The sequence below is a fragment of the Panthera tigris genome, chromosome D3 (assembly GCF_018350195.1).
Source record: "Panthera tigris isolate Pti1 chromosome D3, P.tigris_Pti1_mat1.1, whole genome shotgun sequence".
Lineage (NCBI taxonomy): Eukaryota > Metazoa > Chordata > Mammalia > Carnivora > Felidae > Panthera > Panthera tigris.
In genome coordinates, this window is record NC_056671.1 from 29,707,268 (window position 1) to 29,730,897 (window position 23,630).

The 23,630-nt window shown below is 48.2% G+C and overlaps 2 protein-coding genes across 6 annotated transcripts in view; one reads left to right on the forward strand and one right to left on the reverse strand.

Moving 5' to 3' along the window:
* UBE2L3 (ubiquitin conjugating enzyme E2 L3) overlaps positions 1–23,630 on the forward strand; it is a 76,076-nt gene that overhangs the window by 47,651 nt on the left and 4,795 nt on the right. For 2 of the 5 annotated variants that reach the window (XM_042963120.1, XM_042963119.1), the window contains exon 4: positions 7,168–7,354. In XM_042963120.1, coding sequence (XP_042819054.1) covers positions 7,168–7,354 — 187 coding nt within the window. Of the gene's footprint in view, positions 1–7,167; positions 7,355–14,122; positions 15,613–21,845; positions 21,929–22,535; positions 22,881–23,630 lie in introns of those variants that run through there. The other 3 variants (XM_015541558.2, XM_042963121.1, XM_042963124.1) reach the window with 3 other exon arrangements.
* Positions 19,856–21,758, reverse strand: YDJC (YdjC chitooligosaccharide deacetylase homolog). The gene is made up of 5 exons (XM_042963125.1): positions 21,555–21,758; positions 21,306–21,465; positions 21,005–21,104; positions 20,735–20,912; positions 19,856–20,530 (listed from the first exon to the last, which is right to left on the reverse strand). The coding sequence occupies exons 1-5, from the start codon at positions 21,716–21,718 to the stop codon at positions 20,176–20,178; spliced, it is 957 nt and encodes a 318-aa protein (XP_042819059.1). The 5' UTR covers positions 21,719–21,758; the 3' UTR covers positions 19,856–20,175.

Sequence of the window (23,630 nt, forward strand, 5' to 3'; positions counted from 1 at the left end):
AAACCCATGGACCGTGAGATCGTGACCCGAGCTGAAGTCGGATGCTCAACCGACTGGGCCACCCAGGCGCCCCCCAAAAAATTTTTTTTTAATGTTTATTTATTTTTGAGAGAGGGAGAGAGACAGAGTGAGAGTGGGGGGGGGGGGCAGAGAGAGAAGGAGACACAGAATCTGAAGCAGGCTCCAGGCTCCGAGCTGTCAGCACAGAGCCCGACGCAGGGCTCGAACTCACAGACGGCGATACCATGACCTGAGCCAAAGTTGGATGCTTAACTGACTGAGCCACCCAGGTGCCCCACTGAGCATGATTTTTAAATTTAGATATAATTCATAGGGTAGTTTGGTCATGAGAGATTGGAAAACCAGTTCTAAGATTACTTCCACTAATACTTTCAGTATGATGGAATTCTGTAGTGTGGGGTCTTCATTGACAACTATAGTGTGAAAAACCCTGTGAACCAAATTGTTGGAAATGGTACAAATAACTCATTCAGAAAGCAACGTTAGTGCAAAATCAGCCTACTAATTGAGCAGATTTTGTGATTCAGGCAATCAGGAAGCTTATTTTCAGAATAGCTACAAAAGAATAAATACTTGACAGTTTACAAAGGGTAAAAAGACATTGTCTGTGTTCAGAAGACCCATGAGCTTATCTCAGCTTTTGAGAAGACTCTAAAAAATTTTTTTAATGATTATTTATTCTTGAGAGAGAGAAAGAGAGAGGATGAGCAGGGGAGGGACAGAGATTGTGGGTGGGTTGGGGGACACACAGAATCCGAACCAAGCTCCAGGCTCTGAGCTGTCAGCATAGAGCCCAATGTAGGGCTCCAACCCATGAACCATGAGATCATGACTTGAGCCAAAGATGGACGCTTAACTGAGCCACCCAGGAGCCCCAATTGACAAGATTCTAGAGTAGACCCTGAAGACATGAGAGCATAGAAAGCTCCCCTTCAACAGCACGGCTCAACTCTGGGGGGCGGGTAGCCAGCAGGTCAGGTGTGGGCTTGGCATCATTGTGAATTTCAGGCTTTGTTAACTTGCTGGGTGAGGCATGGGGAAAGGATGGGATGCGACTGAGGGGTCGTCACCAAAATGGACAGAAGTGGATGCGATACACAGAGCCTTTAGTTCATCCTGGAGTGAAGAAGGGACAGCATGTTCGTTAGCTCTAAACCAGGATCCACCTGTTCGCATCAAGTCAGCCATGAGTCCTGCATGTGGTGTCAGACAGTTAGCTGTGTACATGCTGTGGGGACACACCATGTGGCAGCAGTCCACGTACGTCAGGGAGCGGGAGGATTGGACTGACTTCCTCTGTGGCTGCCAGAGAGCTGTGTGGTGTCCTTACTGCATCACAGAGAACGCAGTCACAGCAGTGACACAAACTGTGACTTCTGTGGGGAAACTGAAGGAATCAGGGTCAACATTCAAGAAAGGGAAGACGTGCAATGGGGTCTTGAGATTCTTGAAGGGTTGCCCTGGAAAGGAAAGATTAGGTTTGGCCACAGGGTTAGGAGTAGGACACATGGGTAAACAGCCCCAGATGGTCTGATGCCATGTGTGGAGGAGCTTCCTCTTGGTCTTAGTTGCCACAGAATGACTTTGTGCCTTGCAAAGTTAGTGTCGAGAACTGTGAAGGATCTGAAGTTTTTGCCCTACTTGCAAGCTAACAAGGTAGCCTGCCACGGCTTATTGGACGCTGGCAGGAGACAAAAGACTTCTTGTACAGGGACAGAGAACAATTCGTGACTCATGATACAGCAAGCCACATGAGCATCAGCACATTCTCATCAGTGCCTCTTGCCCGCAGGCCCCACAGAGGTGACGAGGATGGGGTATGCCATCACATGAGGTATGCCTGCACATGCAGCAAGTTGTGTTACAGGAGAGGAAGGGTGAGTTTAGGGTCTTAGGCTGATTACTCAACTTCCACCTCACTTGTTAAGTTTCCAGATGTGGGTGATGACAGCATCTGCCTGAGGGTGCTGTTGGGGGAAGTGAATTGGAGATAAGACAGAAAAACAGCTAGCATGTAGTAAGTCTTTGGTAAAGAGTGGTCAAATCTTATTTACATGCATGTGTGTAATGACTAGAAGCAAATGCAGAAAAGGGGATTTTTTTTTTTAAGTTTGTTTATTTCGAGACAGAGAGGGAGCATGAGTGGGGGAGGGGCAGAGAAGAGAGAGAGAGAGAGAGAGAGAAAATGAACGAATGAATGAATTCCTAAGCAGGCTCCGCACTGTCAGCGCAGAGCCCCCAAGATCATGACCTCAGCTAAAGTTGAACGCTCAACTGACTGAGCCATCCAGATGACCCAGAAAAGGGGATTCTTAGCATGAAAGCGATACCAAAGTTATTTTTCTTTTTCCTTTTTTCTCAACCATACTGTTGATAAAATATACTTATGTAAAGGGAGAGTGGATACATGTTTGGCTTGTCACTTATAGCGTCTTCAGGAGAGAGAGTAAAATTTAAAATCTGTGCAGTAATTTATGACATGTTAAAATTATCAGAAGAAAAAAATTATCAGAAGAAATTAATTTTACATCTAAAAACTTTCCTTGGGGCGCCTGGGTGGCTGAGTCGGTTAAGTGTCCGACTTTGGCTCAGGTCATGATCTCACGGTTCGTGAGTTCGAGCCCCGCGTCGGGCTCTGTGCTGACAGCTCAGCCTGGAGCCTGCTTCACATTCTGTGTCTCCCTCTCTCTCTCTGCCCCTTCCTTGCTCATGCTGTGTCTCCCTCTGTCTCAAAAATAAATAAACATTAAAAACAAAAAAAAAACAAAACAAAAAAAACACTTTCCTTGACACAGCAATGTGAGCTGAAGGGAATGCAAGGCATACATAAAGGTGGGAATGACAGAAAAACATTGGTCAGGGTCATGCATAATAAGTTTAGGTCTGAAATGTCAAAAGTTGTGGGGCTTTAGGCCTTTATCCGGAAGGTATATGCTTCTTCTGTGTTTTAATTTTTGCACACCTTCAGCAAAAGTCCCTGGGACCGGTGGACAGTCTGTGTGTCAGCACACATTCGAGCCACTCCTTTGGTCCTCCGCAGAGCTCCAGACAAGGACAGAGTCTCAGAGAAGTTAAGGTGAGCTTAGCCACACTCCCTGGATTGTGGTGAGAGGCTCAGCCTGTCCTGCTTCTGGTAGCAAGAGAGCTGCTTTTCTTGAGCTTTTTGCCAGGTGCCAGGCTCATTGGACTGTATGTGCTCATACTTCATCATCAGTGCAGGCTGCTGTTATACTCCCATTTTACAGATGTTCAAGAATGTCCCAGGCTTATCCAGCAAGGAGGAGGTAGAACCGAGGTTAATACTGCTAACTGGGACCAGCTATCTCTTGCCTCTCAGCTCCTAGCACGGTGCCCAGCACAAGGCAAGGCACAAGGCTGGTGACTAGTCTGGGGCAGTGAATGAATAAATCTGGCAGAAATCACAAGCCAAACAAAAGTTATAAAGGAAAGCTCTTTTCACTTTGCTCAAGCAGTATAAGCGAACATGATTTTTACTTAGAAAATTTAAATCTCTCCTAAAAAACAAAAGCAGTATTCTCTGAGTTCCTTCCATTTGTAATTTGTACAAATTTGTATATTTGTAACAGTGAGTTGAGCTGTCTGTCCTAGGTAGTGAGTCGGGGTGGGCAGACAGGGCAAGGTCTGGGAGGGGTCTGCTACCACTTTAACTTCTGGACAGTGTTCTATAAAAATCTGTGTTCATGAAGAAGGGATTAGGGAAGGATTTGTTGGGATAAAAATGATTTCCCAATCGTGTCTTCTCCTAACATCCTTTCCCAGGTGTGTGCAGGTCAGTCTCCTCACACAGGCATACGACCCAGACTGTTAGTTAGCATCTCCACTCCTGACCCTGAGTCTCCAACTTCCTTACAAGCTTCCCCACAGGTTAATCTGAGAGTATATCCCGCTGTTCAGGGGGAGTTCGGAGCCCTAAACGTGGCCCCAGGCTTTCCTTAGGAAGACCCTGTGTAACCCCTCGGCCACACTGTCTGCTCCCAGCCTCTTGTCTTCCCCAGACTGCCCCTTCCAGACCCCACCATCATAGTCTTTAGTCCTATCTGTCGGGAAGTCTTCTCTCGCCCCTCAGCCTTCCCCAACTTTACCTGTCCTCCAAAGCCCCTGCCCCATGCCTCCCTTCCTTGGGCAGGATTAGAACACAGGGCAGTGTAGAGACGTGGTGCAAGCCAGCCTTGCTTCCCAGCAGAGGAGCCATGTTTTGCTGGAGGATGCCCAGATGGTTTGGGGCTTGAAGAGGAAGGGGGGGGGGGGCTGCCAATAGCATTCCTGGGCGCTCTGTGAAGCTTAGCTTTCTTTGGGTTGGGTGTGACATGGCACACCTGGATGGCACACAGGAGAGCCAGAGTATTGGGGAAAGGCAGTAGATGAAGGGTTTGCTCAACCCTGGAGGTAGAGGGAGGGTGGGAAGAATCTGGGGCTCTTTTTCTTGGGGCATCTCTCAGAGGCTCCTGGGCCCATCAGGGCATCCAGGCCCTGAAGTCTAGATCTTTGAGCTGTCCTAGGGACAAGGATGTGGGGCATGGTTCTGGCCATGTGTGGATAGCAACTAGGGGCAAGCTCTGTTCCCCAGAGTTCAGCTGGAGTTCCGCCACCTCTTTGAACCGTTAGCACTCAGTGTGGTCTTGGTTGGGTTGTTATATGTTCATATTGTGTGTGACTGTTCATATTTTCAAAAAATATATTTGCAAAAGACATATCTGATAAAGTGCTGCTATCCGAAAATATACAAAAAATTGTTAAAACTCTATAATAAGAGTCTGATTTTCAAATGGGCAAAAAATCTGAATAGATACCTCACCAAAGAAGATATATAGATGACAATCAGCATATGAAAAGATAGTCAACATCATATTGTCATTAGGGAATTGCAAACTAAAGTAACATGATACCATACACACCTATTAGAATGGCAAAAGTCTAAAACACTAACACTAACAAATGCTGGGGAGGATGTCTTGGTGAGGAACTTTCATTTGTTGCTGGTGGGAATATAAAATAGTGCAGCCGCTTTGGAAGACAGTTGGTGATTGTTTTTTTAATGTTTATTTATTTATTTATTTTTTTTTGAAAAAGAAAGTGTGAGTAGGAGAGAGGCTGAGAGAGAGGGAGACACAGAATCTGAAGCAGGCTCCAGGCTCTGAGCTATCAGCACAGAGCCTGATACGTGGCTCAAACCCACAAACCTCAGGATCATGACCTAAGCCAAAGTTGGATGCTTAACCGACTGAGCCACTCAGGCAACCCAGTTGGTGATTTTTTTTAAATGTTTAGTTTGGAGGCACCTGGGTGGTTAAGTCAGTTAAGTGTCCAACTTTGGTTCAGGTCATGATCTCACTCAAGGTTCGTGGGTTCAAGCCCGGTGTCAGGCTCTGTGCAGAAAGCTCAGAGCCTGGAACCTGCTTCAGATTCTGTGTCTCCCTCTCTCTCTGCCCCTCCCCCACTCATGCTTTGTCTCTCTCTCTCTCTCTCTCAAAAGTAAATAACCATTAAAAAAATGTAAATGTTTAGTTTGTGAGAGACAGAGAATGAGAGCACAAGTGGGCAGAGGGGGAGGGAGGGAGGGAGGGAGGGAGAGAGAGAGAATGAGAGAATGAGAATATATCTCAAGCAGGCTCCATGCCCAGCACGGAGCCTGCTGGAAGACTCCATCCCATGACCTGAGCCAAAATCAAGAGTTGGTTGCTGAACCTACTGAGCCACCCAGGCACCCTGACAGTTGGTGCTTTTTAACAAAACTAAAAATAGTCTTAACCTACAATCTAGGAATCATGCTGCTCAGTGTTTACCCAAAGGAGTTAGGAATGCATATCCACACAAAAACTGACACACAGGTGTGTATAGCACCTTTATTCATAATTGCTAAACTTGGAAGCAACCAAGATGTCCCTCAGTGGATGAATGGAATAAGTGGTGATAAATCCAGAAAACAAAATATTTAGTGCTAAGAAGAATGAGCTATCATGCCATGAAAAAACATGGCAAAACCTTAAATGAATATAACTAAATGAAATATGCTAATCTGAATGATTCCACCTATAATGTATGATACCATACCAAACCAACAAAATGCATACCAAGAATGAACCTTAGTATAACTGGACTATGGGTAACAATGAACTGTCAGTGTAGGTTCATTGATTGTAACCACTCTATGGGGGATGTTGATAGTGGAGGAGGGGACATATAGGAATTTGGTACAGCTTTCCCCTGCTATCAGGGGAGCATTCTGGGGCACCCAGCTGGCTCATTTGGTGGAGCATGCAACCCTTGACCTCAAGGTTGTGAGTTCAAGCCCCATGTTGGGTGTAGAGATTACTTAAAAATAAGTCTTAAAACACACACACTCACAAACACACACAACTGGAGCATTCCTAGGAAACCTTTTATAAGCCAAAATGGTGTAAAGCAAAGAAGCATTTAGTTACTATTAATTTATATGGAAAAAATTGTTAGTGTTTCCAGACCCCAAAATTAACCTCTCAGGCTTGTCTGATACCTTAGGGACACGTCTTGCTAACAGATAGACAAAAGTCAAGGTAAAGCACAGATGTTTATTACAGATACAGTTCAAAGCTCTGACAGCTTGCCTCAGATGCTGAGTGCAGTTCCTGAAGAAGGCACTTGTCGGCGCCACCACTCTGGCTGTTCCAGGTGCAGTGCTGTCTCTATAAATGATTGCTGCAAAACAGATGCTGAATGCTATTTTCATTTTTTGCCTTTTTTGGTAAAAGTGAAAATCCTCTTCAGATTTCTGTCTTTTGGCTAGCAAAACAGGTACTAACATAGGTCTTTCAAGAAAGCAAAGTGGCGTCACTCAAACTTCTGGAAAGTGGGGGATACCTGTACTTCCCTCTCAGTTTTGCTGTAAACCTAAACCTACTCAAACAAACAAAGTCTATTAAGGATACAAAGAGAAAGAGACCACACGGCCAGTTGCAGACCTTTATGCAGCTTTGCGGACATCCTGCTCCGGAAACACCAATTGATGGTTGCCCTGAAGGTGACAAGGCTTCAATTGGCATACTATTTGAAATAAGTTAATTTTTCAAGTAAACAGGACAGTCCTGTCTCAGCTACAGGTGTTTGAACTGTAGCGTGTTCATTTTGATCTTTTCTCATTCCCTGCAGGACAACCCTCCATATGATAAGGGGGCCTTCAGAATCGAAATCAACTTTCCAGCAGAGTACCCATTCAAACCACCGAAGATCACATTTAAAACAAAGATCTATCACCCGAACATCGATGAAAAGGGGCAGGTCTGTCTGCCGGTAATTAGTGCTGAAAACTGGAAGCCAGCAACCAAAACCGACCAAGGTAAGGCATGCTTCTTGTGTCTTTCTCAGGTGGTGCTCTTCTGGGGATGCTGTTGTGGGGCAGGGGCCCCTCAGTCCTTTCTAATGCCATGTTTCACAGATTCCAGAGAAATCTTACCTGACCCAACTCCAGTGCATGCACAAGTGCTGCTGAGGTTCCCGTCATTCCTCATGGGCAGGGCACATCTCAGTCAAACCATTGACCTGCACAGGTATTTGAGGAGGCCCTCCTGTGCTCGCAGACCAGTGGGGACACATGTAAATAGACCAGCCCAGCATTTGCTGCCTGTGCAGTTAGGGGGTGTAGGTACTGTCCCTGGAAGTTTTCATGAAGGATTGTGGGGCTGCTTTGAGTGGGAAAGGGCAAATGGTGTTTAAGGTGACCTCGTACAGCAGTTAGCACATGAACTCAGACTTGAAGGAGGGAGGGAGGTTGGAGAGGCCCTGCCAGGCTAAAAGAAGGGTGCAAATCAAAGCTACCTGGCAGGCAGCACAATGCCAGTGGCTCAGAGTGGGTGGTGCTGGGGGGAAGGGGCATGGTCAAGGGCTGTGTGCCCAGATAAAAGCACAAAGTTGGTTTTAGTGGGCCTGGAATTCCTTGCAATTGAATGTGGCCGTGTGTCCAGGTACTTCTGTATGAACATACATGTGCTAATTTTTCTGGGAAAGGTACTTGATTCATTATTATGGTTGGCCTTCCTCTTGTCCCTTGGAAGTATCTAGATTTTGTTATGGACTGTGTCTAGTTTTTATTTCTTAACTTCAGAACTTTCTTTTGAACTTTTAATCTCATATTGTTGGTGCGTAGCCACCTGAACCACTATACGGTCTTTTCAGATTAAAGGGAGTGGATGAGGGTGGAAGGCCTCAGATGGTTTTTCAGACTGATATAGTAATTTTTCATTGGAACCCCTGGAAGATGGAGTTGAAATCCTTTTGCATGGGAAGTTGAGCCTCTCTTGTTTGAAATAATCATCATGAAAGGTGTCCATCAGGCTTTCACAGCTCAGTAGTAGAAAGGAATGGGTCTAAATGTTGAGTCTGGGTAGAGAGATCTCCAGTGGACGTGACTTTCGATCATGGACAACGTGATGTTTATAAAAGCTGATGAAGTTCTTAAGTGCACATACTTGGTTTTTGTTTTTGTTTTTCTATACAAATTCCTAGCTCTGTGTTGGAAGGCTGTAGCTGCATTTGTTCCGGAATGCCTTGTCAGCCTCTCACACAACTTCAGGAGCCCTTGCCAAGTTGTGTGTATCTAACACCATGCCCTGGGAGGGGAAGCCCTTCCAGGCCTGGCTGCACCACAGCTCAGACTGCCAGGCCTCAAAGTTATAAGATCTTCTCCCTTACCTGAGAAATGGAGTGGGACCAGGGGCATTGAGGCTTGTAGGAGATACAAACACAAGTAAAAGTGCTCCACACCTCTTCAGAGACTAGCTGCTCAGGATGGGCAGATGTAGGCGCATAGCCAAAATGCTGAGCTCCCCTCCACCCCTAAATTAGATACCTGTCAGATACCTGAGATAGGCTTTTCGTTCTTTTGGTACTTGCCGGTGGGCTTTTTTTTTTAATTTTTTTTTTTTTAACATTTATTTATTTTAGAGAGACACAGCATGAGTGGGGGAGGGGCAGAGAGAGAGAGAGAAGGAGACACAGAATCTGAAGCAGGCTGCAGGCTCTGAGCAGGCTGTCAGCACAGAGCCTGATGCGGGGCTCGAACCCACAAACTGTGAGATCACGACCTGAGCCGAAGTCGGATGCTCAGCTGACTGAGCCACCCAGGCGCCCTTGCCGGCAGGCTTTTTAAGATAAAAATTTTGGTACAGGGTACTGTTGTGTGTGAAGTGATGGGCAGACTTGCTATTTTGTTATTTGGGACAGTTAGGGTTTCTTTCTGGAAAATCGTTCTGTAGCTTGTCCTCACATACAATCAGGCATGTTGTCCCTGGCACTTGCTGATATGCTTCCATGTTTATGCTATTATTATGTTACAAACCACCTTAAAACTTCATGACTGGGGCGCCTGGGTGGCTTGGTCGGTTAAGCGTCCGACTTCGGCTCAGGTCATGATCTCACGGTCCGTGAGTTCAAGCCCCGCGTCGGGCTCTGTGCTGACAGCTCAGAGCCTGGAGCCCATTTCAGTTTCTGTGTCTCCCTCTCTCTCTGCCCCTCCCCTGTTCATGCTCTGTCTCTCTCTGTCTCAAAAATAAATCAACGTTAAAAAAAAATTAAAAAAAACCCAAAAAAACAAAAAAACTTCATGACTTAAAATAACAGCAATTTGGTATTTCTCATTCTGTAGATTGGCTGGGTTCAGCTGGATGGTTCTGTAGCTGGTCATCCCTGGGGTTACTCATGGCTGAGTATCTCTGTAATTCAGCATTCACAGCAACTTTACAGTACATAACTGCTGCCAAAAAAAAAAAAAAAAAAAAAAAAAAAAACCAACAAAAAAAAACCAAAAAAAACACAAAAACCCCAAAACACCCAAGAAAACAAAAAACTAGAATCAGCTGTACCTGGAATGTCCAGAATAGGCAAATCTAGAGATAGAACATAGATTAGTGTTTGTCAGGGGTGGGATGAGGGGATTAGGAAGTGACTCTTTATAAGAGTGGGTGTTTTTGGAATGATGAATATGTTCTGGAATGAAATAGTAGTGGTATTACACAGTTTTGTGTTATCTGCTGAAAACAACTTAATTTGTATACTTTTAAGATTTTTTTTTAATGTTTGTATATTTTTGAGAGAGAGAGCATGAGCAGGGGAGGGGCAGAGAGAGAGGGAGAGAGAATCGTGGGCCTTGAACTCACGAACCTTGAGATCATAACCTGAGCCGAAATTGGATGCTCAAACAGCTGAGCCACCCAGGTGCCCCTTGATTTTTAATTAGAAAGTAGAGAAGCATTAAAAATTGAGCAAAAGTATGGGGTGCCTGAGTGGTTCAGTTGGTTAAGTGTCTGACTTCAGCTCAGGTCATGAACTCGCAGTTTCATGAGTTCCAGCTCCGTGTCGGGCTCTGTGCTGACAGCTCGGAGCCTGGAGCCTGCTTTGGATTGTGTTTCTCTCTCTCTGCCCCTTCCCCACTTCCACCCTGTCTCTTCTAAAAATAAATAAACATTTTAAAAAATTGAGCAAAAGTAGCAGGAGAAAAGTCAAGAAACAAAGCAAAACTGTATCAAACAGAGAGGTAGTAGAACTTGACAATAATAATACCAGAAAAAAGGAATGTGAAAACAAAGTTTTGCATAGCAGTGTATCTGGTTCTAGTAGATATCTTAGCAGTAGAGCAAGGGCTTAATGTGGTAGTTGAATAAGATTTGTCATATAAATTGGAGTCTGTAACAAAGCCAGCATAATATGGATTCTGTGTGTACCAAACAATAGCGACAGAAATATATAAAGAGAAAAATAATTCCTTAATTGAATGTTTCAGTTCCCCCTCCATTATTATCTTAAATCAAGTGGATAAAATTTAGAAAGAGGACTCCATAAATATAATAAACAGTGTAAGATTAGATCTTGTAGTACATTTTGTGGAAGGCTACTGCATCAGACAGCCTTTAGGGATGGGGGAATGTACCATTCACATTTTACTCTGAGAATGGAGCCCCCGGATCTCCATGAAAAGGGGGGGGGGAATGTCATGGATATTGTTTACATTCCCCATTACAAAGAAACTAAGAACAAAAACAAGGAAATTTTATAGCCTTTATTCTCTGACTGTATACATTGAGAGTGGGAGGTAAAATTTGATTTTGTTCTTTAGCCCCTACATTTTGGAGGAGAAAAATAATACTCCTGAGGAGCATTTGGGTCAAGGAAGAGATTTAAAAAAAAAAAAATAGGGCTAGACCACTTGTAAAATACAATGAATGCGCTGTTTTATGTATGAAAAATGCTGGGATGGGGCCACAGTTGTAGTTTGAAAATCTGTTGTAGCTGTCAGTTTCCTTACTATCAAAGCAAGCTAAGCTCAGCTAGACTTTATTACAGTTTAGCCAAGGAGCCAGAAATGCACCCAAAGGAACAGAGAAAGAATGAAATACTCATCAGAACAAGTAAAAAAATTGGAAAATATTTTGACTTGATCAAATAAGCAAAAGCAAGTTCCCAGACAAGAATTAAATAGATACAGAAATCTTACAAATTAGTCATCTTTTGAAAAAACAGTCTTGGGGTGCCTGGGTGGCACAGTTGGTTAAGCATCCGACTCTTGATCTTGGCTTAGGTTATGATCCCACAGACTGTGGGTTTAAGCCCTGCATCAAGTCCTGCGCTGATGGTGTGGAGTCTGCTTGGGATTCTGCCCCTCCCCTGCTTGCTCTCTCAAAATAAATAAATAAACTTAAAAAAGAAAAAGAAAAACTAGTCTTAATAGTTAACAAAATGGTTTTTATACCAATAGATTAGGTATTAAGATGGGCTAGTTGGGGTGCCTGGGTGGCTCAGTCAGTTAAGCGTCCGACTTCGGCTCAGGTCATGATCTCACAATTCGTGAGTTCAAGCCCTGCATCGGGCTCTGTGCTGACAGCTCAGAGCCTGGAGCCTGCTTCACATTCTGTGTCTCCCTTTCTCTCTGCCCCTTCCCTGCTCATGCTGTGTCTCTCTCTGTCTCAAAAATAAACATACATTAAAAAAAAAAAAAAAAGATGAGCTAGTGAACAGCAGAGAGCCTGAGTATCCGTCACAGAGGGTGAACAGGAAAACTTGAAAACTCATCAGTACCTCCCACAAAGTACTTATCCAGGCAAGAACCCTCTGAGGTTCCTGAAATGCTAATGAAGCATCAGTTCTGCTACAGAACTGTTTCTGATCATGGAAGAAGACGGGAAGCCACCTGTTTACACAGTGAGTCAGATGTGGTTCAAGTTTCTAGCCTGAAGTCAAGAGCAGGAAAAGAGTATGGGGAAGTCTATGGAGCAGTCTTGCAGCTGAGCATGGGGGTGGAGAAATCTGGGAGCTTGCTAAATTAGGGCCTGGCCTGCAAGCTGGGGTAGCATCTGGGAGAAGCTGTGAAAGATGTCCTCAGGAAGAGGGTTTGTCCGTGTGCTTGCTTCCCCTGGCTGGACAGGAGGGAGCCTTAGGTGCTTATTTTAATGTTTGTTGATGCATGCCTTCTGTTTATGGTGAGTGAAAGTGGTTTTCCATTGGAGGTACTAACATTTACTTTTCCTTTATAAAATATAAATATTTTTATTTTTTAAAGTGATTTAGAGAAATATATTAGATAAGTAGTCACTTAGGTTATATGTGGAAACACAGCAAATAGTGGAGTACCAATGGTTGAAGTTGGGGAAATAGGGACAAAATACCTTTATCATTGTTTCTGCTGTTACACAAGAATAAAATATAGAAAGGGTAAATCTTAAATACACAGATAGAAATATACTTCCAGGGCCTGCTTTCTCTTAAGAGATATTTACAGGTGGGAGGTGATAATGCCTGCCCCTGAGGGTGGTGTGGAGATAGGGAGAAACTGCCCTAACCTACAGAGCTGTTTCCAGGCCTTTCATTCCTGCTGGCTCTCCCCAGTCCACCCTTTCTGCCCACCTCCTCCATACTCAGCCTGGACCCTATCGGCCTCGCCTGTGCCTACCATGGTCACAGGAACCCTCAATTGCCCTGTCTCACTTGGTAACACTAATAGACAGAGGTGAGGGCAGGTGGTATTTGGGTGCCTGACCAGGAGTACTTTGTGCTGTTCCCCCCACTCAGAGTGGACCTATTGGCTGGTTATGTCTTTGTACCTGACCCAGCCAGTGGTAGCAGGTAATTCATAACTTGTAATGCTAGGGTGAAGAACATGGCTCCCAGGAAAGGAATACATGGCTTCGGTAATCCAGAGAAGAGATGCCTTTTTTGCTAGGAACATGACAGTGGGAAGAAACATGGAACTCTGGGGGTGCCAGTCCTAATCAGGGCGAGGTGAGGGGAAGCATGTGGGAGAAGGCAAAGTGGCTGCATGCACCCCACTTCTGAGGTGAGGAGGCTTGGGGTTCCTGAGCCTTCCGTGCTTCCCCCTTGATCTCTCTTTCCCATCTTCTGTTCCCTGGTGGCCCTTCCATCCCAGGGCTAGCCTTCCAGTACATCTAGGATTTACTGTACTTTGGGAAAGCATTGTGGAACCCACCCTGAGCTGTGTGATTTCTGCCTGTGGGATTGAGAGCATAACAGTGCTGAAGGTTACCTGCCTTCCAGCAGTTCGGGTGTCAAGTGAACCTTTCTCAGCTGCTTCAGAAGCTCCTAGTGGTCTTCCAGGGTGGGCTCATTATGTATTTACACTGTGCAGACCTGTCATGCACCCTTCATTGTCATGCTTTTTCAGTACACTTTTATGGAAACTCCCCTGAACTGATTGTAGTGAGGGACACGTCACCCAATCCCTACCCTGGAGAAGCTCCACTCGTGCGTGCGAGTATGTGTATGTGCATGTGAGGAGGTGTCCTTGCTAGGCCTGAGAGCTCCGCAGTTTGGGAGAAGCAGGGAGAGAGTGACTGGCTCCCCAGGGTGTCAGTTCAGGAAGGTTCCTGGAGAGGTGGAGGTGTCATCTGACCAGTTAACTGCTGATGTATTAGCTGCTTGTGGCTCAGCACCTTCTCCCAGCTACAGAGAAAAGATGGGTTGCGCCCTGGTGGTTAGAATTTTGGATAAACGGGAGGCTGCTTTCTCATAAAAGCACATCGATGTAAATCAGTGTTGCAGTCAAAGTTTTGCCCTTTCTGAGACTGTTCTAACCAGCGGTGCCTGGTCCTTTTCTTGGCAGTAATCCAGTCCCTCATAGCACTGGTGAACGACCCCCAGCCCGAGCACCCACTTCGGGCTGACCTAGCTGAAGAATACTCTAAGGACCGTAAAAAATTCTGTAAGAACGCTGAAGAGTTTACAAAGAAATACGGGGAGAAGCGACCTGTGGACTAAACTCTGCCGCGACTGATTCCAGCGAGTGTGAGCGGAGATCCCGAGCAGCGCATTCAGACACCCGGCAAAGCAGGACTCTGTGGAAAATTGACACGTTCCGCCGCCTGGCGTTTGCTTGTGGCAGTTACTAACTTTCTACAGTTTTCTTAATCAAAAGTGGTCTAGGTAACCTGTAAAGAAAGGATTAAAAATTTAAGATGTTCTAGTTCTGCTTTCTTTGTTTTAAAAATCACTGCTTCAATCTACTTTAAAAGAATGGTATTTCTTTTCTTGTCCAAATTGATCCAAAATTTTCAATTTACATTTAGCCCTTAAGGTTAAGAAAAAAAAAAGGAAAAAAGAAAAAAAGGTTGCAGTTCCCTTTCTTCCCCTGCCCCTGCAACTCCCACCTTCTTGCATTCGGTCTATTTTTCACTCATTCATTTCCCCAGACCCAGGCCCGTCTCCTCCGCAAAGAGAAGAGACCACTCCTGGTGATTCTGGTGGCTTCTCTACTCCCACGTTGCACTGCCCTGTGTGGGAGTTGGTTCAAATTCTCCTGGCTCCAATTTATAACATCCTTTAAAAAAAATTTAAAAACAAGCAAACGACCAGTCACCACCCCACCACCTCCTCCTCATCACCCCCCAAAAAAAAATTCCGTGAAAAGGGAGGCCCAGTTCTTATGTAAAAATCCAGCTGGTGTTACCACAATAACGTTGATTAAATGGGCAAACCCTGATGTCTGTGTGCGTGATTGAACTTTGGCCTGGCCTGATTGGGGTAACCCATGTCTATGGTGACCCCAGGGGAGGGCCCACCCACCAGAAGATGCTGGCACTTGTGTGAGCTGGCACTTGTGTGAGGAATTTCTCGCCAGAGAGGCTCCTGAAGCCAAAGGTTGACACTCCTCCCTGCAACCATTGTAGAAGATGTGTCAGTGCAGGCAACAACGCCAAAGCCAGAATGTCCATGTGAAATTCCACGCTCACCTGTCACCGAGCTCCATCTGAATGTGCCATGGAGCTCCCTCTCCCAGCTCCTCAGTGCAGCGCAGCCCCACTGCGACCCTCCCTTGGCAGTTTGACCCTTTGCGGGGTTGGAATTGGCTGGAGTTGGCAGGACTCGGCTGTAGCCAGCACCAGTCTGGGGTTGCTGGCGCCCTGCTGGCCCCTTTCTTCGGAGCAGCCGGCCAGCCCAGGAACAAGACGGCCTTCCCCCTCCCTCTGGACTCACAGCCTTTGCAGAGTCAAGCTCCACTTGAAGCTCACTCAATAATATCCTTTACATGTGTTTTATATTGTTTTGACTGCCTTTTTTTGTAGAAATAAAAATTGACCTTAGAATTTATCATCAGATGAACTTGTAAGGATTTGAATGTTAATGTCTTTTCAAAGCAAGTGGGACTGCCCCTGAAATAGAGAATACGTGTCACTGACACCCAGAGGAAGCCGATGGTCCAAACACCGTGTGTCACCAACTCCTCTTTTGCCACTGGCGGCTGCCCTTCTTGGCTCTTGGGTGGAGGTGGCGGGGGGGGTGGGGGGGGCGACTAGATCCTGTGGGGAAGATAAAGAAACCTGGCTTTCTGTTTTTAGCTCTCTTACTTGAGATCTTTCTGGGCCTTACAGACCTGTAAGATGGTTTTACCTGTGCAGAGGTGGGTGTGATGGGTAGGTTAGGCAGCAGAACGTTGTTTAGTTGTCCAGGTGCATGGCCCCTGCAGTGTGGCAATGAACTTGGCTTCTTCAGTCCTAGGTGCGCCAGGGCAGGTTCTGGAGACTCCCGTGGGCCCAGGAAGGCAGGAGCACCGGGCCAGTGTTTCCACATCTGTCTCTTCATTAGCAGAAAGGTGATAATGGACTTCATTTCACTCACACACAGATTTGTTAATAAAATGCCAAATTCTGTCAGAAGCTATCCAAATAAGCCACCATTTGTTCTCATTGCTTCTCTGAATCCAGAAATATTGCCATTCTTGGAAACTGTCCCATTGTTTCATATCTCTACCAGCGTAGCTTTGCCTGCCTGTTGCCCTCTCACTTCTGTGCTCAGAAGGATACCTTTGCTAAAGCTAGCAGCCCCTCAGGGACTCTCAGCCCTGGCATGGCACCCCATGGTTTGCCCCATCAGAGGCCTGGCCTTCGGAGAGCAAGGCAGGGGATGGTCCCTCCTTCAGGCCTGGGCAGCTTGCCCCCCTCCAGACTGGCAGTCCCCAGGGCAGGCTTTGAGCATGCTGGCGGACAGCCCTGGCTGCTCCACAACCGAACAGCTGGGTCCTCTGGAGAAGGGGAGAGCTGTCGAGCAGCCACCACTGACCTGAGCCTACTCAGGAATTCACAAGCACTGGGTTCCTCGAAGTGCGCCGGGTTCCCTCCCACTCCCTGCCAACGGCAGAGAATAGGCTTTCTAAGATGCTGCAATCCCGTTCTGCTGCCCTTAATAAAAATGCTCTCCGACACTGGTTTGGTTTTGTGGGTTTCTTCCTTACTGGGGGTGGGCAGAGCCAGGGGCCTATGTTCTTGGAGATGGGGAAGGGGTGGCCAGGGCCTAGGCTCTTCTGCCTGCTCCTCTCTCCCCATGCCCAGCTTTTCCAGAAGAGGCACTCACAGGTGTGTGGTCTTTCCACGAGGGAAGCAGAAAAAGCTGAAATCCAGGCCATTGGGGCCTGTGGAAGGACCCATTGGGTGTCAGGGGAAGGGACAGTGGCCTCTGTATATGCATCACTTCAGTTCATCTGTCAGTCCCGAGAGAGTGGTATTATGTACATTTAGCAGAGGAGCAGACTGAGGCCCCTAGAGAGTGGCTGTCTTGTTCAACCTCACTGAACTAAATGAGGGTGCACCTGAGGGTGAGGCTAGGCCATTTCCTTGAACCATCCCAGCCAGAAACCTGCCTCCAAGGCCTCCTAAGTCCCCTTGGGAATTTGACACAAGCTGATACCAGACCTGCCCTGTCAGCTACATCTGCAGGTGTCCAGGAGGAACCTTCCTGGAGTGTCATTTTACCTGCAAGCAAGGAGCTAGTCCTTTCCCTTGATCATCAACAGGGTGATCAACTCTGCTGCCTCTTAAGACTTTATCCTTTGTGACTCTTAAGACAACCCCATGGACACCATTATCCCTATTTTTACAGAGGAAGAAACCAAAGTTCAGTGACAGGCAAGGACACGTGGCCTGTGTTTTTACAGTCTGGCTCCAGAGCCTGTTACATTCCATCACTCAGGTTCTTGGACCCCAGACACAGCCACAGTCCCCACCCCTTTCCCAAAACCAGAGTGCTACAGGACCTTCGCTCAACTTCCTCAACTCTGGAGCCACCATTTTCTTGCCTTCCTCACTCCTGTATTAATTGTTCAGCTCAAAATATGCATCTACTTCATCACTCCTGTGCCCACTGCAGCCTGGCTTCTGTCAGCCCCTGGCCAGCCTCCTGAGGCTTCCCTGGCAAGGGCCCCAGGACTTCCTCATCGCACAATCCACAGGCTGTCAGCCTCTCAGCCTACTCTCTTCATTTGGTAGCACCTCTGTGCCCCACTCTGCAGGGCAGCCACCTGACCCCATCAAAGGCAAAGCCAGACTGGTCTTAGTTCTTCCTGCCCCATTTGCACTGGCTCTTCCTCTTCTCCCTGCCTCCCTCACGCAGTGTGGGGCAGTGGCACCAACCGGAGGAGCAGAGCTGAAGGTGGCCTGGCTCAGGTGGTACTTGCTAAATGGCTGTTCCCTGGGTGATTGGGACATGTTTTTGCAGGAGGGCTCCTGGGGACACCATACACGCCTCAGAGGATCAGAGTGGAAAGGACTGCCCAATGGTGGATGGAGGCCCATAACCAAGGCCCAAAGAAGGAAGTCACTTCCTCCAGAGAGCGTTTTCTGAGCAGGCCTGGCTGGGTTAGGAGCCCCACTTTGGCCCCACACTCTACTTTGTGTTCCTCCCCCCTCTCTCCCACCGCAGTCCAGCCAGCTAAGCCCATGTATGTGCCAGACTGTGAGCTCCACACAGGCTAGGCAATCTGAGCACCCAGTCCTGCCTGGCCCAGAGCAGACCTTCCATACATGACTGATGGGTAGAGAACAGTAAACCCCTTGTCCAAGCCACCCAGTGCACAGCAGGTTTGACATAAGGAATACCCCATCTCCCCAGTGGGGTGCTAGTGACCAGCCCCACAGTGGGCCTGGTCTGCCTGCAGCCTTCTGCCTTATCACTTTCCCACCCCTTCTGAAGTAGACCTCTGTCTCCTGGCCACAGCCTCTCTCCTCTCCACTGTTAAACCCTCATGGTCCCTAGGGCTGATCTGGGCCCTTATCTCTGATCACCCCTCTCTCCCTCTCTGGGTGACTCCACAGCTTTAGCTGTGCAGATCCCAAATCTCTCTCCTGTCCACCCATACCTCTGTCCTCAGCCTCAGAGCCACACAGCCAACTGCCTCCTCTTCTCAAAATAGCAGAACCTCCCTCAAGGGAGCTTCTGTGCCAATAGGTTGCCTTCAGGCCACCCCTACCAGCTCTGGCCAGCAGCCTGCAGGAATGTGGCCAGACCCCAGTACACTGAGGCAAGGCAATTGGAGGGGCTAAGGGATTCCACTTCACAGCTATGGAGGAAAGGGCCTGTTGCTGGAAGAATCATGGTCAAGGGAAGTTTAGAGTAGAAGATGAAACCAGGAAAGAAAAGCGTGAAGCCACAGTCAAGGGTTAGAGATGTAGGATCCGGACAGCAGAAAGGAGGAGCAAGATCCCACCCTCACCTCTCAAAGAAAGCTGTACATCCCTCAAGGCAGCCCAGGCCAAGAGAGAGCTCTTTAGGCACCTGATTGCTTGCCTGACACTGCATGGTGAAAAAACGTACAGGCAGCTTCAAAGTCCTGCCACTCCTAGGTCTGTAAAACGAGGACGTCGTTCCTTGCACATAGGCACTATTACCTGAGATTAAATGAAACAGGATCATCGTTCCATCTGCCTTTCAACACTCTAGAGCCGGGCAGGACTGTGCTCCCAAGAACTCCCTACCACCTTCCCCATCTGCTCCCTGCATCTCCTTGATCCGAGACACATGAACCCCAGTGACGGGGCATGCACACATCACCAGGCAGTGAAGAGTCCAGGATCCCATTTCCATAGACGGTTCCTCTTGGAGAATATTAAACAGGCTTGCAGGACCTCCTTTTATTTGCCCCTAGGATGGCAAAGGACTGCTTGTTTAGAACAAGTGACTTTTTAAGAGAGAGCACACGTGCACACACTTGAGAGCAGGAGAGGGGCAGAGAGAAAGAGAATCTTAAGCAGGCTCCCACGCTAGGTGTTAACTTGGGGCTCAATCTTACAACCCTGAGATCATGACCTGAGCTGAAATGAAGAGTCAGATGCTTAACTGAGCCATCCAGGTGCCTGGAACAGGTGACTTTTTAAATAAAATTTGAGATTATAGTATCTCCCCAAAAGTAGGCAAGAAGTGAGACATTCTTCTCCCAAACCCCTTCCTCCCAAATGTGGAGTATGTTTTGCATATCTACTCTGGAATAATGACCTGGTTTGGGCCCTGAGTTGCTTTTGCCTTAAGTGTCTGCAAACGTTTTATGGGCACAGTTTATAAACCATCCAAGTTTACAAGACAAATATTTTATTAATACAGTGATCTCTACTACATCTGGACAAGGAAGATGCTAACTTACATGACAACTTGAAGGGCACCAAATGCTTGGCAGGCCCCAGGCCCAGATGTCATCTGTAGCCAAGATGGGTTGCCAAAGCTCTGGCCACCATTCTGAGCCATGAGGACCTGGACACAGATGTGACAGGGTCCTGCCCAGGGAAGTATGTTACTGGACCCTGGCTCTCAGCCTGGTTCTAGGATGTCCCAGGGCTTGACACTGGTCCCCTTTTTGTGTACTAACGGGTGTTTATGTTTGGCTGGCTATCGGGGTCATGGCGGGGAGCGCTCCAGGAAGGTTTTCAGAGTGGCTTCCCCAGGCCTCTTGGAATCTAGGTCGTGGAGAGCGCAGAGCTGTACTCCGTCCTGTGCAAGCTGGGCCCGCAGTGTGGGTGCGGTGAGGACACGCAGCTCATGCAGCCGCTCCCATGAGCAGGAAAAGGCATCGGGACCCTTACCACAGCCGCCGGCAGGAGGCACACTGGGGTAGCCAGGGTGTGCCATCAGCTCAGCTGTCAGGGTATGGCCCGTGGGTATGCCTTCCAGGGCCCGTGCTAGTGCTCCTGATACACGATGAACAGACATGTGCCGGCCGCAGGTGCTCAGGCCCACGAAGGCATCCGTCCACCTGTGGATGTCGGGGCATCAGGGGCATGCAGGGTGCAGCAGGACTATGTGATGGGCAGGGCTAGGCCTGTGACTGGACAGATCTGGGACGGGGGCAACCTAAGTCGACGCCTGACCGCCTTCAACGATGAGGAACGGACACAGCTGTCAGGTGAACTGCCGGCCGGGCTCACTAGGATACGGGATAGGGGGCGGGGGGCCTTACCGTAGGCCGTAGCGGGAGAAGGGGGCCACGGCGGCCAGGGCGTCGCGCTCCACCGAGCAGGCGAAGGCACGCGCGGGGGCCTCGAGCCACGCGCGGTCGCCCACCCCACGTTCCACCGGCAGCCTTGTGAAGCGCACCCCATTGGCCTGCAGCACCTCTGCGAACACCTGGCACACGCCTGCGGGCGGGATGGAGTCAGGAAGTAGCACCTCCTACTACCTGGGACCACCTCTCACCCGCAGCCCCCTTCCAGGGAACAATGCCCTCCACCTGGGAGCACGTGCACGTGCTGGTGCCCGTCCACGTGAGTGGGGTCCCCGCCCAGTAATTCTCGGAAGCGTATCAGCTGGGCCTCCAGCTCTTCCCGCACCTGGAGAGAGAGGATGACAGGCACCTTGAACGTCCCGGAGCAGCTACCAAGGAGGGTTCCCTCCAGGTGCCTCCGTGTGATTGCTCGTTTGAACTAGGGAAACATCCATCGCCAGCTCCTGCCACTAAAGGCTTCACGGTACCCTCAGGGCGGAGCCTTGGGGATCCTTTCGAGCATCTTCCTGCAGCCGCACCTCCGCACCTGGGGCAAAGCTACGCCTCCGGTCGTCACCGCCTCCCGGAATCCCATCTTGCCGAGGAAGAAGCCTTCGGGGCTGAGCAGCGACGAGTCGCCTAGGCGGGCCGGGCCCACGGGGCGGCCCTCGGACAGGTTGGCGTGAAGGCCCGTGGGGATTTTGTGCCTGCAGGCGGAGCGCGAGCGGGAGAACTGGCTGCCGCGGGGCGGCGGCTCCCGAAGCCAGCCCCGACCCTGGAGGGGTCCGCCACTCACCTGCGGGCCAGATCCGCTGCGCTCTCCGCAGCTGCGCCGTTGACCAGCAGGGACACGCTGGTCACAGCTCCTGCCAGGAAGGCCTCTACGATGCCCTCATCGCGCCGCGGGCAGTAACCAAAGTCATCTGCGGTGACCACGAGGCGCACGCGCGGTCCAGCCATAGACACTTCCGCGGACTGCCCCGGACCCTAGAGGACTGGACCCAGGCCCCACCCCTAGACGCAGTCGGAGGCTCCGCCCTGAAGCGCAAGCCCTCACGCAGCTGCACTTCGCCTTTGTTCTCGCCACCTACCGGTCTCAATGTGGCCCTGCAACGATCCTCTGGACCACACAGCGCGCTCCGCCGGATTTATTGCAACGCGGAACTTTCGGTAACTGCAAAAATTATATTTAATATGAAAAATACAGAAAAAAAAAACCCTATTAAAAAAAAAAAACCTCTTACTCTTCCCTAAAGTCGCTACTGTTAACTTTCTAGATAGTGTCTCTCCAGCATTTTTCTAAGCAAATAAACAAACCCAATTCCTTTTCTCCCCCACCCTAAAGTTTTTGTTTGTTTTGAGAAGATAATGATCACATCAGTGTTATCCCATTCTTGTAGTGTTTCATTTTTTTGATAGTGACTATGAACTTTTTCAACTGCCTATTTGTCTTTGGTGATTTTTTTTCTAAGAGGAGGTTTAAAAAAAAACATTCTAGAAAGAACGTTCTAAGTAAGAAAATGAAACAAAACGTGTATAACAATGGCTTCATTTGAGGAAGCATTAGTCCTTGATTGCCCCAATTGAGCTCTGTGCCAGGATACAACTTTTACATTCATAATCTCATTTTTTTCCTTGGTGGTGCAGAAAAGCTTTCTTTACTGATGACTATATAGTCACCATGGTTGACAGAGTTTTCATTGTGATGTGGCTGTGTTTCTTTTCCCAATGGAAAGTGCAGCATTTGTCTCCAGCCCATGAGATTGGTAATGTTATTCCTGTTTTGCCGATGAGGAAGCTGAGGCTCAGAGGGGAAAAGTGGCTTGCCCAAAGTGACCCTGCCAGTAGTGGAGCTGCGACTTGACCTCCAAAGCTCTGGGTCTACCCTGGTCCTCTAGACCCTAGCAGCCCCCTGGGTCAGGGGCAGAGAAGGCAGAGCTGAATTTGAGATAACAAATAATATGTTCCTTGTGGGACATTGTATGGATCAGAGGCCTCATAGAGCCCTTATCAACCTCTTGGCATAAGGGTTATTGTGTTGAGTTGTGATTATTGAATTGTTGGACTTAAACTATCTTTCTCCACTGGGAAGCTGATCCTGAAAAGACCACAGCCCTTGAGGGTAAGCAGATTGGAAAGAGGAAACTGACATTTATTGAGCACTTACTGGTATTAGAAATATTAGAGATTAGGGGTGTGTGCCTCTGTTCCTACCCCCAAGGAGCACCATATGGTAAATGAGTAACAATACCTTGTAGCAGAGCCTAGAATGGGTTTTTTTGGTAATTCTGTTGAGGGTGGCAGGCCTTCTTGGAAGGTGACACCTGGGGGGGACATTAGGAGGAGTTTACTGGGCAGAGGGGGAAAGGAGGTAAAGATACACAGGGCTCTTATTGGGGTGTCAGGTGTGTTGTATGCAGATTTGATTTAATCTCTATATTCTCATATGGAAGAACATTCAACTGTTTACAGAGGAGCAGCAGATGACAAGAGGTTGAGTCACACTGGGAGGAAACAGTAGAGCTAGGAATTGAAGCTAGGTCTGTGACTTAGAGCCGGGACTCTTACCATTGTGCTCAGGGACACTGCAGAGGGAGAGGGCTGAAGACTCTCCTGGGTTCCCCCACACTGGGCAAGGAGAGGACCCTAGAAAGGATCAGGAGGCCCAGGAGGAAAGTGCTTGTGTCACCAGAGGAGACTGTGGCTTTGACCCTTAGGGCTTCCCTCAGGTGCCCAGTCTCCTACGTGGAACAGTCGGAAGCAACCCCTGAATCTCCCACAGTGAATATGGGCAAGGCAAATTCAGAGGAAGTGGGGGAGGGGCCAGCCTGGGTCCCGCCCTCAACCATTGTGGCGGAATTAGACAGCATTG

Coding starts and splice junctions, on each gene's coding strand:
- YDJC (XM_042963125.1), bottom strand. CDS start 21,718: ATGGCTGGACCGCGCGTGCGCCTCGTGGTCACCGCAGATGACTTTGGT. Junction 21,466..21,554: donor GCAGCGGATCTGGCCCGCAG/GTGAGTGGCGGA, acceptor CTCCGCCTGCAG/GCACAAAATCCCCACGGGCC. Junction 21,105..21,305: donor GAGGCGTAGCTTTGCCCCAG/GTGCGGAGGTGC, acceptor CTCTCTCTCCAG/GTGCGGGAAGAGCTGGAGGC.